This window comes from Dendrobates tinctorius, unplaced genomic scaffold (assembly GCF_039654945.1).
Source record: "Dendrobates tinctorius isolate UK_male_01 unplaced genomic scaffold, ASM3965494v1 ptg000051l, whole genome shotgun sequence".
In the NCBI taxonomy this organism is placed as follows: domain Eukaryota; kingdom Metazoa; phylum Chordata; class Amphibia; order Anura; family Dendrobatidae; genus Dendrobates; species Dendrobates tinctorius.
The window spans coordinates 9,026,529-9,040,602 of NW_027361719.1; the positions used below are offsets into that span (position 1 = coordinate 9,026,529).

Genomic DNA, 14,074 nt, shown 5'->3' on the forward strand with positions numbered 1-14,074 from the left:
AAAACTATCAAAAATCTCATGTGCCATGATTACTATCTTTTTATGTACACGTTTGTGCTGTGACTTTGTGCAACAAACTTGAACCCAACAGATTTTTTTTTTTTGCAATGTCGTAAATTTTATAGTTATTTCACTACCAATAACATGGATGTCTTCTCAGGTTTGGAGGATTGAGAATCTGGAGTTAGTACCAGTGGAGGCTGAGTGGTATGGATTCTTCTATGGTGGTGACTGTTATCTGGTGCTTTATACATACCACGTGAACAAGAAGCCACATTATATTCTCTATATATGGCAAGTAAGTGTGACCCAAATCACATATTCAGTTGGCATTTACCATGTACAATAGATAATGTACAATAGATAATAGTCAAATGCATCTAACGTTCATGACAATTCTTTTTTTTATATATAACATGTCTGTGTGTGTATATGTATATGTGTGTGTATATGTGTGTATGTGTATGTGTATATATATATATATATATATGTATGTATATATATATATATATATATATATATATATATATATATAGTAACTCTATTAATATATACATATATACATAATAAAAAAAAAAAAAAGTGTGTGTATATATATATATATATATATATATATATATATATATATATATATATATATATATATATATATATATATATATATATATATATATATATATTATACTAGCTGAAGAGCCCGGCGCTGCCCGGGCATAGTAACTAACTGTGGTTAGTTGTAGCAAATTGTAATTATCCCCCATCCTATAGTCCCGTGCCCATATACCCGTCACACATCCTCCATCCCATAGTCCCATGCCCATACACCCATCATACATATCGCTTTTCAGAAATGCTGAAACCCTCCGAAATGTGTTTTAGGTTAAGAAAATAAATTGGCATCAATGCAGAAATATTGATCATTTAATGGACACAGAATGGTCAGATTTTGGCAAGACAAAAGTTTGTTGCCTGTTCATATAATGCACTCTATCCTAGTTTACATCCTCACCTGTGCTCAGTAAATGATCAGTTAATTAGTGGGTGTGTATAAAAAGAAACCCAGCACCTCAGACCTTCACTTGAGCTGCAACTTGAGCTCTGACAACATGCCAAAAATCCACCCTGTGACCAAAGCCTGGATTATCAAGAGGCTGAAGACCAGATCCACTGCAGAGGTGGCTGGCACCTTTAATGTGTCTCATCGTCAAGTACAAAGAATTAAAAAAAGATTCGAAGAGACTGGAGATGTGTTTAACAAGCCCAGGTCCGGCAGACCCCGCAAGACAACTGCTCAGGAGGAACGTTTGTTTAGAAAATCCAAAGCAAGCCCCTCTTCCACTGCAGCAGAGCTCCAACAGGCCTGGTCACCTCAAGTCCCTGTGTCAACTAGAACAGTTTGTAGGATTCTGTCTCGAAATGGCCTCAATGGTTGAATCAGTGCCCAGAAGCCAGCACTAAACAAAAGGCAAATAAAAAACCGTGTGGCACTTGCAAAGTCCCACAGCCTGCTAAACAGATGGATGCTGGAAAAGTGGCAGAAGGTGGATGAATCTTCAGTAGAATTACACCACAGCCGCCGCAAATACTGCAGTAGACCTACTGGAGCCCATATGGATCCAAAATACACCCAGAAAACAGTTAAATTTGGTGGTGGAAAGATCATGATCTGGGGTTACATTCAGTATGGGGGTGTGAGAAACTTTTGCAAGGTGGAAGGCAATATCAATAGCCTAAAAAATCAAGAAGTATTAGCTACCTCTTATATTCCAAATCATAAAAGGGGTCAAATTCTGCAGCAGGATGGTGCTCCATCTCATACATCCATCTCTACAACAAAGTTCCTCCAGGCAAAAAAGATCAAGGTGCTCAAGGACTTGCCAGCCCAGTCACCAGACATGAACATCATTGAGTATGTTTGGGGTAGGATGAAAGAGGAAGCTTGGAAGACAAAACCAAAGAATCTAGATGAACTCTGGGAGGCATGTAAGACTGCATTCTTTGCTAGTCCTGATGACTTCATTAATAAATTGTATGAATCATTGTTGAACCGCATGGATGCAGTCCTTCAAGCTCATGGAAGTCACACAAAAATATTAAATATGACTCTAATAGTGTGAAGGGTTAAAACTAAAATCAGAGCTGAATATCATTTTCTCCATTCTCTGAAGGTTTCTGTTATGAATGGGTCACCGAGGAGGAAAAAACAATACCAGCTAAATCACAGAAAACCAAAGAGGTTGGTAACTATGCAGATTGCAGATCCCTGATCCTAACCACACAACTAGCAGCAGCCGTGGAGCATTCCTACAATGAACCTAGATGCTTCGTCACAGCCGGAGGACTAAATAAGCCTAAAGCAAGAAAAGGGGAAAACTAACTGCCCCAGAGCAGGCCCCAAAGGAAAGACAGCCCCCACACATGTATTGACGGTGAAACAAGATGAAAACACAAACACAGGCAGGAAAATAGGCTGAGCAAACGATGGGGCCCAAACTAACTAGAAAGGATAGGAAAGGAAAGACACTGTCTGCAATCTGCCAAAAACCCTACAAAAATAATGTCCAACACTTCTGATAACAAAATTAACCCTGAATTCACTAGACTTCTCCCACTATATCAGCACTCTGAAATATTCTGAGACAGAGCAAAAAGAGGTCAATCTAATAAGGTACAAAAAGCAAATTGGCAAATACAGATAAGTAAGAGTGGAAATTCAGCACAGCCCCAGCCGGGGCTGGCTGACCACACAAAAAACTGAATAGACCAACAAAATCAAGTGTGAACATTAGCAGAAAAACTTAGCTTGAGCTGACTGGAACAGAGCTGAGAACCAAGACCTGACAAGCCAGAAGGAATCACCAGCACCAGAATAGTGCGTCAGCTGTCTTAAATCCAGTCTGAGATTCCTGAGGTCCAATCGTCATCCTCCTTATCAGGTGGCAGATCTCTACTGATTAAATCAGCCTCACTACCTCCTATTACCACCATAGGAGCCTGAAGTTGAACTCACAACTGGTAGACCAGAAAATGAACTCACAACAGGTTTTGTTTCTCCATTTTTGTTGCTGTAAGATAAATTTTTGTAATTAGGATGAAAAAGTTCAGGCTGTCATGAAACTAGACTGTTCCCATCAGGTGCAAGATAAGGGAACCGGGGGTGTAGAACTCTGAAGAATATGCCATTATACTACTTTCTATGCTATTTGGATACGGACATATATGCAGTTTCCGGTTTTCTTGCAATATTATTGGCTTATAAAGTGAAATTATGCTATTGGTAGTTGAGAACTTTGCATAATTAAGCAAAATATTATAAAAGAAGTGACTAAAATAAAGGGGACTAGTGATCTGTCTCGATCCTCCCGTACAGAGACCCCCGTCTCCGTGTGGTCATTCCCAGTTGCTAGCAACGCCCTGTGGATTAATTTGGAAATCACTGGATCAACCGTGAAGGGTTAATTTAACCCTCTCCCTATCAGCAGCACCACAACTTCATTCACCAATGTTATGCAACGCATATTTCTATTTTAAGTCAATTATTTGTTTGAATATCACATCACTTTCTGTGGCCGACAAAACTTTTGTCTTGCCAAAATCTGACCTTTCTGTGTCCATTAAATGATCAATAAATTTGCATTGATGCCAATTTATTTTCTTAACCTAAACCACATTTCGGAGGGTTTCAGCTTTCAAAAGAATAATTTATACAACCAATGGATGAATTTAACGTCAGGTTATAAACTTTTATTTACATAACATGGATAAGCAACATAACGTCTGTCAGGGAGTGTATATACTAGCTTGGCCCGCGCAAATTTTTTGCACATTGGTCGTCGGGGGCGCAGTCAATTTCAGAAATAGCAAGCTGGTCTAATGTAAATGCATTTCATGAGATGACGAACACAGACAGATATTTATATATGTAGATTGGTAATACAATAAATTGGTTTGATAAGTAGAGGCCAAAAAAATGTCTTCCGGTTGAGGTGCTACCTGCAGGTCATTGTGTCTTTCTGCAGGTTTATGAAAATGAATGTTTAAACTGTATTTAGTGATAAAATCGTGAATGTGCGGTTTGTTTGGCTCTTTTCTTGGTGAAGGGAGCAAGTTTACCTTTAAAATGGTGTATCTTTTGTGTGTGGGGCGAAGTAATCAGCGAAAAAGCAGTGCATGTTTACAAATAATAATAATAATAATCTTTATATAGCGCTAACATATTCGGCAGCGCTTTACAGTTTGCACACATTTTCATCACTGTCCCCGATGGAGCTCACAATCTAAAAGGTGTTTGCATATGTGACTCACCTGAAGTAAAGTGTACAATCCTCCAATGTGCCTGAAATAAGCCGGGCAAGCACTTGAGCAAGCTGGAAAGACCCCAAGGCAGATGTTTGGATTTGTTTGTGATGTCTGTAAGCAGCTTTGTGGAAGTGTGCTTTGGGGTTATGTGGTGCCATCTGCAAATGAATGTCTAAACTGTATTTTGTGATCAAATTGTGGATGTGTGGTTTGTATGGCTATTTTCTTGCTGAAGGGGGCAAGTTTACCTTTCAAATGGTGTATTTGTGTGTGTGTGGGTGCAGTATGAATGGAGATACAAAGTAATCATCGAAAAATAGTGATTAGAAATAATAGAATATATATATATATATATATACATGTATATACACTCACTGGCCACTTTATTAGGTACACCATGCTAGTAACGGGTTGGACCCCCTTTTGCCTTCAGAACTGCCTCAGTTCTTCGTGGCAGAGATTCAACAAGGTGCTGGAAGCATTCCTCAGAGATTTTGGACCATATTGACATGATGGCATCACACAGTTGGCGCAGATTTGTCGGCTGCACATCCCTGATGCGAATCTCCCGTTCCACCACATCCCAAAGATGCTCTATTGGATTGAGATCTGGTGACTGAGGAGGCCATTTGAGTACAGTGAACTCATTGTCATGTTCAAGAAACCAATCTGAGATGATTCGAGCTTTATGACATGGCGCATTATCCTGCTGAAAGTAGCCATCAGATGTTAGGTACATTGTGGTCATAAAGGGATGGACATGGTCAGCAACAATACTCAGGTAGGCTGTGGCGTTGCAACGATGCTCAATTGGTACCAAGGGGCCCAAAGAGTGCCAAGAAAAAATTCCCCACACCATGACACCACCACCACCAGCCTGAACCGTTGATACAAGGCTGGATGGATCCATGCTTTCATGTTGTTTACGCCAAATTCTGACCCTACCATCCGAATGTCGCAGCAGAAATCGAGACTCATCAGACCAGGCAACGTTTTTCCAATCTTCTAATGTCCAATTTCGATGAGCTTGTGCAAATTGTAGCCTCAGTTTCCTGTTCTTAGCTGAGAGGAGTGGTACCCAGTGTGGTCTTCTGCTGCTGTAGCCCATCTGCCTCAAAGTTCGACGCACTGTGCGTTCAGAGATGCTCTTCTGCCTACCTTGGTTGTAACGGGTGGCAATTTGAGTCACTGTTGCCTTTCTATCAGCTCGAACCAGTATGCCCATTCTCCTCTGACCTCTGGCATCAACAAGGCATTTCCGCCCACAGAACTGCCGCTCACTGGATTTTTTTTCTTTTTCGGACCATTCTCTGTAAACCCTAGAGATGGTTGTGCGTGAAAATCCCAGTAGATCAGCAGTTTCTGAAATACTCAGACCAGCCCTTCTGGCACCAACAATCATGCCACGTTCAAAGGCACTCAAATCACCTTTCTTCCCCATACTGATGCTCGGTTTGAACTGCAGGAGATTGTCTTGACCATGTCTACATGCCTAAATGCACTGAGTTGCCGCCATGTGATTGGCTGATTAGAAATTAAGTCTTAACACACAGTTGGACAGGTGTACCTAATAAAGTGGCCAGTGAGTGTATATATATGTTACACACCCTTTTAAAAATAAGATTTCAATAAATATCTCACTGAACACAGGAGCAATTTCCAAAATTTTGATAAGGCTGAGTTTCATAGAACATTTTTAACCAATAACATAAAATTAAGGTTAATAATATAGCTGTCATAGCTGTTTGGGGATTTGATTGGGTGACTTGCTTCATGGTCTATTCTGCTGTCTGTTGAGCTATTGCTTTCTTCCCTGGTTCAAATGCTGATTTTTCCTATTGTCTTCGTTCTCCCTTGATGGTTTGTTCCTCTCCAGGTGATTTCCATTTTCCCATTTTGATTTGCCCTATCATGTTCTGGGTGGGGCTTTATATATTATCCCTTCACTTCACTTTCTTGCTGGCTATACTTCAAGGTGGATTTGTGTTAAGGAGGTTCAGCCCTTTAGCTAAGGGATTTACCCTGCTAGGCTAACACTGCTTATAGTCATGCTGTGTGTCTATTTGTCTTCTTTCCAGCACCGTTTCCTTTTACCAAGGTTAGGTTTCTGGGAGGTTATTCTAGTTTCATTTATTTTTTTGGTTCTCCTTTCTATTCCCTCTCTCCCCTTTAACGAACGTACATTAAGTTTCTCACCCTGGGTCTTCGTGTCCACCTGCACACCTTCCTCTCCCCTTGATGGCATTGTGTTGCTTCCTCCCCACTGGTTCCTCGGAAGGCAAGAGAAATCCCTCGATGGCCTCTCAGGGAGTCAGGTCCAAGGTGGTGTTTTTAGTTGTATGGCTAGTGATTTACTAGTCTGTACAGGACCAGCTGGGCGTAGGTGTGACTTCTCTCAGTATTAAGTCTTCCTTACTCCCTTTACCCATGTGTGAGTGTTACGTGCATAACAATAATTTTCATTACAAAATCTTCAGTCTTACTCAAATTAGTTGATGCAAAAATTAATACACCCCACATAAAAAACACTTCTAGTATTTTGTATGACCTCTATATGATTTTTAAGTACAGCACCAAGTGAAATGAATCTCCCAGTCAGCAGGAGCACCCATACAGCTCCACAAAAAGACACTGCCACCACCATGTTTCACTATAGGCACCATGCATTTAGAAAAAATAATTTATGAAAATATTAAGAAGACTTTACTGTGCATTGCCCTGATTATCTGATACTGATATCTTCCCTGCAGGGACGTCATGCATCGCAGGATGAGCTAGCAGCCTCCGCTTTCTTAGCTGTTCAGCTTGATCAAGATTTTAATGGTGAACCTGTGCAAGTGCGAGTATGCATGGGAAAAGAACCTCGACACTTTATGGCCATATTCAAAGGAAAGCTTGTCCTATTTGAGGTAAGCCTTCCATTGTTTTTGGATATAGGACCAGGCAAATCATACTACTCCTAGGATCTTTATTTTAAAGAGGAGGATTGAATGAGCCTTTCCTGGAGCTGTATGTCTTATAATACACAAGTTTATGTTTCCTTTTTCTGAAAAATTAATAAATTAATTTAAAAAACATTGACTTTTTCTGCAATATGGTCACTTACTGATTTTTCCATAGAACCACATGAAATGTAATGAGAAAAATGAAAAAAAAATGCAAAAAGAAAAGTCTCATCAACACATACAGAACAGTCAAACCTTTGGACACCTGTTCATGCAAAATTTTTACTTGTTCTTATTGGAATGTGCACATTGTAGATTCATACTGAAGGCCACAAATCCACCAAGGTGCAATATGGAAAGTAAAGAAACACATGTGAAACAAAGATAGAATATGTGTTAAACCTTAGATTCCTCATAGTGCCCCCTTTTACTCTGATGACCGCTTTGCACATCCTTGGCATTCTCTCAAGCAGCTTCATCAGGTAGTCACCTGAAGTGGTTTTCCAAGAGTCTTCAAGTAGTTCCCAAAGTTGCTGTTCACTTGACGTATTTTTGCCTTCACTCTGCAGTCCAACACATCCCAAACCATCTCAGTTGGGTTGAATTTGGTTAATTGTTGAGGCCATGGCACCTGACGCAGCACTTCATTCCTCCCTCTTCTCTTTGGTTACACATCCCTTACATAGCCCATAGCCTGAAGGTGTGTTTTGGGTTATTGTTCTGTTGCAATGCAAATGATAATCCCACTAAAAGCAAACCAGATGGGATGGCATGTGGTTGCATAATGCTGTTTTAGCCATGCTGGGTAAATGCACCTTTAATTTTGTAATAAATCACTAAGGGTGGTTTCACATTAGCGTTTACGGCCGCAGCGTCAGGCTGCGCACGGCCGCCGCTAAGCCCCGCCCCCTGCCGCGCCTCCGCCGGTAGCTCCGCCTACAGGCGCATGACGCTGCATGCATCCTGCGTCCCCTATCTTTAGCACTGGGGACGCAGGCTGAGCGCAGGTATGCATTTGGCGGAGCATGCGTCCTTTTGACGCTGCTCCGACTGCACCAAATTGCTACAGGTTGCGTTTGGCGCTGGTCGGCACAGCGTCAAAAGGACGCATGCGCCGCCAAACGCATACCTGCGCTCGGCCTGCGTCCCCAGTGCTAAAGATAGGGGACGCAGGATGCATGCAGCGGAGCTACTGGAGGAGGCGCGGCAGGGGACGGGGCTTAGCGGCAGCCGTGCCGACGCTGCGGCCGTAAACGCTAATGTGAAAACACCCTAATTGCGTCACCAATGAAGTCTGCCCACACCACCTTTTCTGTGTCTCATCAGATTACAGTATAGATTCCCACTGATCTAATGTTTAGTCCTCTTTTTATTTGGCCCAAACAAGTCTCTTCTTTGCAGTCATCAGTAATGACTTTTTTGCAGCAAGTTGAGCATAAAGACCGCTTGTCACAGTCTCTTCTGGACAGTTGATGTTGAATTGTGTCTGCTACTTAATGTCTGTTCATATTTTATGAGGGCTGTTATTTGTGGTGCTGCCAATCTGTAAATCTGATGACCTTATCCTCTGCAGCAGAGGTAATGTTTTCATGACAAGGGGTCATAAAATAAAAAGGGGCTTTTGAGGAGTCTAAGGTGTAACACATTATTCTGGTTTGTTTTACCCTTGTTTCTTCACTAATTGTTTCCATATGTGCCTTCATGGTTTTGCTGCCTCCAGCCTGAGCCTACAATATGCACATTCCAATAAGAAGCAAGAAAACATTTGCATGAACAGCTGTGTCCAAACTCTTATCCAATACTATGTTTTTAACTAACTCGAGAAAAAAAAGCAATGAAAAATTCCCCTAAAAAACACAACACAGAATGTGACCTGCATTTTATAATTTACTATTAAAGTTCAAGTCACCCAGCCTTACTGTTGTCTGTAACTTGGTTGTACAGGGTGGTACATCCCGGAAGGACAATGAGGAGCCTGAGCCACCAGTCAGACTGTTCCAGATTCATGGGACAGAACCTTCCAATACCAAAGCTGTGGAAGTTCCTGCATATGCGTCTTCCCTCAACTCCAATGATGTGTTTCTCCTGAAGACACAGGCAGACTATTTCTTGTGGTATGGCAAGGTGAGTGAGCCAGGACTACAGCAATCCAATATTTATATCAGTATACGCAGATATTACCATACATTTTACTTTATGTAACAGGGATCAAGTGGAGATGAACGAGAAATGGCCAAGCAGTTGTCAGTCATTTTAGTTGATGGCAACGAAGAGACCTTAGCTGAAGGACAGGAAACAATGCAGTTTTGGGAGATTCTAGGTGGAAAAGCACCATATGCTAATGACAAGAGGTATTACGTTATTTTAAAGCAATGCTAAGAAACCGTTCTGTGCTTGATACAAAACCATTTAGCCCTTTTTTTCTCAACTAACCTGTTCACTTGCGTAAAAAGGTCCAAAGATGGACCTTACATGACACATGAATGATACATAAAATGGTACTTGGGGTCTAAATATTCTCTACCAACTTGTATTATCTAACAAGGAAAAAGCACAAAAGTCAACTCATGCTTCCTTCTTTTCTGTTACCAATCAGATTTTACTATAAATAATTGTAGACTGAGGATCTCTTTAAGCTACTTACAGTATAACTAATCAAAAGTTCATCTTTTCATTGAATGTTTTTTTTTTTTTTTTTAACTATTCCAACACTAACATATACCAGTTGTCATGGTGTGCATGATTTAGTGCAATATTTGACATTGCTGATCCTGATCAATGTGTAATAATGCACACTCAGTCCATCAATGTCACATCTCAAACTTAAAGAGCAAATGTTGTCATGAGTGGCTGTGATATAATGTGACACATTCTTACCGATCCACAGGCAGCATCAGACGCTGACTGTAAGATTTCACCCACTGCGGCATTTCAGAGAAAAATGTTTAATGGGCGCAGGATAGAATAGTCAGACAGGTGACTCCACTTGCGGTTCCTCTCTGACCGCTACCCTAGAGACAAGTCTCTCCCTGCACATGTGTATAGGCAGAGAGCTATCACTCCTGGGCATTGGGCGGGGAGAAGCTGCCGGGAACCTGCCTATGTGACTACTCTCCTGCTCGGCTCGGTCTCCGGCTACTAATAAGCTATGTTTTGCTCTGAAATTCTGCAGCGTTTCAGAGTTAATCACTTAGTGACTGAGCAAAATTTTTGAAATCTGACCAGTCTCCCTTTATGTGGTAATAACTCTGGAACGCTTCAGCATATCTAATTGATCTTGAGATTGTTTTTTTTTGTGACACATTGTGCTTTATGGTAATGGTAAATTGAGATCAATATTTTCTGTGTTTATTTATACAAATATCAGAAATTTTACGAAAATGTAAAAAAAATTTGCAATTTTCAAACTTTGAGTGATTATCCCTTTAATCCAGATAGTCAGACCACACAAAAACATTAATAAATAACATTTCCCTCATGTCTACTTTACATCAGCGCCATTTGTAAAATTGCGTTTATTTTGTTCACATTTTAGAAGGTTTAAAAATGTCATTTTTCATTTTTTCAAGGAATTGCACAAAACTTATATTTTTAGTGACCTATTAAGTTTTGAAGTGACTTTGGGGGTCCTATATATTGTAAATTCCCAAAAGTGGTACCATTTTAAAAATGGTGCCCCTCAATGTATTCAAAATTGCTGTCAGGTACCCTTCAGGTACTTCTCAGGAATTAATACAAAATGGCATAACAGGAATGAAGAAATTGATTTTTACCACCTAAATGTTGCTGACTTTTGAACAGGCCACTGTAGCTGGAAGACTTTAAGACCGTTATCGTCACGATCCATTTTTGGATCTGTGGCAGATATGGTTTCTCAGATTAAAACTTTTTTCCTTTCAGGCCATCGGGGGTTAATGTCAGTTTTTTTTCCCCCCCGCTGGCCTGCTGGTGTAATTGCATTGCTGCCGGGTCTGCTGATGTGGATGGTGCATTGCTGCCGGGTCAGCTGATGTGGGTGGTGACCACTCCCACCATCCTTCAAGAGGTCACCTGATGCATCAGCTGACTGTCGGTGTTAGAGTTTTCTACAGTGACTCTGGAGGAAGGAGCTGTCTGGGTGCATTGATGCTTCAGCTGAATACTTTGATCTGGTATCTTTATTCTGCTGTGTGGTGCTTTGCAGCAGAAGCTAAGTGTTGCATTTTTTGTTACGTTGTCCCGTTTGGTGTCTATCTTTTGTATTCCTTTTGTTGTATTAGTGCAGCGGTGGGACCAGTGCTCTCACCTGCCAGTTCCCTACTTAGGGATAGGAGCAAGGCAAGTGAGGGATTGGGTATCCTGCTCAGCGGCGGGGTGAAAGAACCCGTATAGGGACGATGGTGAGATCAGGGCATTTCTTCAGGTGAGTGCAGGAGTCCATTCCCCCGATCCCTGTCAACAAGGCCCACTGTTGTTATAGTTTCCTTGGTGTTCCCTTGAGTGTTGTGCGGTTTGGTGACCGACCAACCGTTGGGTCAGTCACTCTGTGACAGTTATTTGGCCATGAATTGCCATAGCAAACATCAGAACCACACAAATAAGATTTTATGGTGCCGATGGGGTTAAAGAGAAAGCCCCCGCACTCTGTTAACCATCTAGATCAGGGTTCCCCAACTCCAGTCCTCAAGGCCCACCAACAGATCATGTTTTCGGGATTTCCCTTGTATTGTACAGGTGATGCAATTATGACCTGAGCAATACTAAGAAAATCCTGAAAACATGATCTGTTGGTGGGCCTTGAGGACTGGAGTTGGGGAACCCTGATCTAGATGATGTAGTAATTATTGACAGCAGCATTTAAGGGGTTAAACAGCTATCGTCGGTACCAACACAAATCATGGCAGATGCAGCATGTTATCAGCTATAGTGTACAGCCGACAATGACAGGACTGTCACCCGTCGGGGCATGGAGATCAGTAAAAAGACATATTGGTGGTCACTAAGGGGTTAAACACATATGGGTGAAGCCAGTGATCTGATACATGCTGCCTGTTGATCGGGTAGCATATACTATATCCGGTTCCGTTCACAACTCCCCTTTGCCTAAACAGTTTTTGAAACTGTTTATTGAGAAGCACAAAGTGTCCAAAACACTTAAAATCTGGTGTCAGACATAAGTGCCAGATTTGTAGCTAAAATTACGTCAGAATTCTGTCACAATTACTTTAGTAAATCTCTCAGTATTTTCATTTGGTGCTTCAGAAAGTCAGCTATCCATGTGCAATCATCACGAGAACACAAGGAAATACTCCAGCTGTGCAACAGATTCTGAAACCGATTTGAGAATACTAATAAAACACTGGGACACATTCATCAATATTCTCTGACATTTAGACACTGCAAACTAAAGCTGCATTTACACTGAAAGATAACTGTGAACAAGCATTCTTAAAAACGCTCGTTTTCTGATAATCTTCCAGTGTGAACAGGCCGCCGATCACCCGATGAACGAGAGAAACGCTTGTTCATTGAGTAAAATGGTCTTTTGTGCATGGGAAAAGATTATACTTCTTGGGTGCGCACGCACTGTATATGGTGCAAATCATGAAAGGCGCATTCTGCCCCATTTAGCTTAAACTGAATTTGTCACTGGGTTTTTCTATCCCATTTGAGAGCAAATGTAGGGCCAGAGACTCTTATTCCAGCAATGGATCTCTTACTGAACTGCTTGCTGTAGGTTTGGTACAATTACAGTTTTATCTTCAGTAGACTATAACTAGAGGACTAGTAAACCTGATGCCAGGTAGTTCTCCATATTCAGGAGCTCTGTATAACCATGCCCCCAACGCTGGCAGATTTCTGTCTATGCACAGTGTACACATAAAGCAGCCAATCAGTAGTGTGGGAGGGGTTATACAGAGCTCAGCATTTAGAGAACTGATAGATCTGCAGCAGACAAAACAGATTTTATAAAAACTGCAGGAAGTAGCCCAGTGTTGTGAGTTCATTTTTCCCTTCACCATTGAGGTCTGATGAACTCCCTCCTCTAGTGAAGGAAGGTAGTGAGACTGATTACCAAACACCTGGGCAGCTAGATGATGACTGGGTGGCTGGAATTGAGGACTGGATATAAGGTTGCCGACGCCCTTCTTCCTGGCTGGTGATTTTCCTGCTGGATTCTTGGAGACCAGTCTGATTCCTGCGTCTCAAAGCTAAGTTTTTCTGCTTTGCTTTGTACTCTTCAGTTTGGTTTTTGTTTTGCCTTGTTTTTTGGGAGTTCTGCCATCCCCGGCCGGGGGTGAGCTGAATTCCATTTTTGTCTCTGATCTGTTGATCTTTTGCTCTGTCTTCAGAATATACCTGAGTGCCGATATAGTCTTTTGAAGCCTAGCGACTTCAGGGCCTGTTTTTCCTATCAGTCGGTTGGCTCATTTTGATAGGGTTTTTGCCGATGGCAGACAGCAGCTTTCCTATCCTGTCCTATGTAGTTAGCTTGGGCCCCATCATTTGCTCAACCTATCTTTCTATCTGTGTTAGTGTTTTCATCTTGCTTCACCGTCATTATATGTTGGGGGCTGCCTATTGTTTTGGGGTCTGCTCTGGGGCAGTTTAGTTTTTCCCCTTTCTGTCTTTAGGCTATGTAGTTCTCTGGCTGTGATCGAGGGGTCTAGGGCACCGTAGGAACCCCCCACGGCTACTGCTAGTTGTTGTGGATAGGTTCAGGGGTCTGCAATCCGATAGCTGCCAACCTCTCTGGTTTTTCTGGACTTAGCTGGTATTTTGTTTTTTTCCTCCTTCGGTGACTCATCATAACAGCCCAGTAAGTGATGCATCGCTGGAATCAGGCTCTT

At 41.6% G+C, this 14,074-nt stretch overlaps 1 protein-coding gene across 2 annotated transcripts in view; it reads left to right on the forward strand.

The window, feature by feature from the left end:
* Nucleotides 1-14,074, forward strand: part of AVIL (advillin) — a 134,626-nt gene that overhangs the window by 103,456 nt on the left and 17,096 nt on the right. For both annotated transcript variants that reach the window (XM_073576756.1, XM_073576757.1), the window contains exons 12-15: nt 161-298; nt 7,050-7,208; nt 9,189-9,368; nt 9,450-9,595. In XM_073576756.1, the coding sequence (XP_073432857.1) occupies nt 161-298; nt 7,050-7,208; nt 9,189-9,368; nt 9,450-9,595 (623 nt within the window). The remainder of the gene's footprint in view (nt 1-160; nt 299-7,049; nt 7,209-9,188; nt 9,369-9,449; nt 9,596-14,074) is intronic.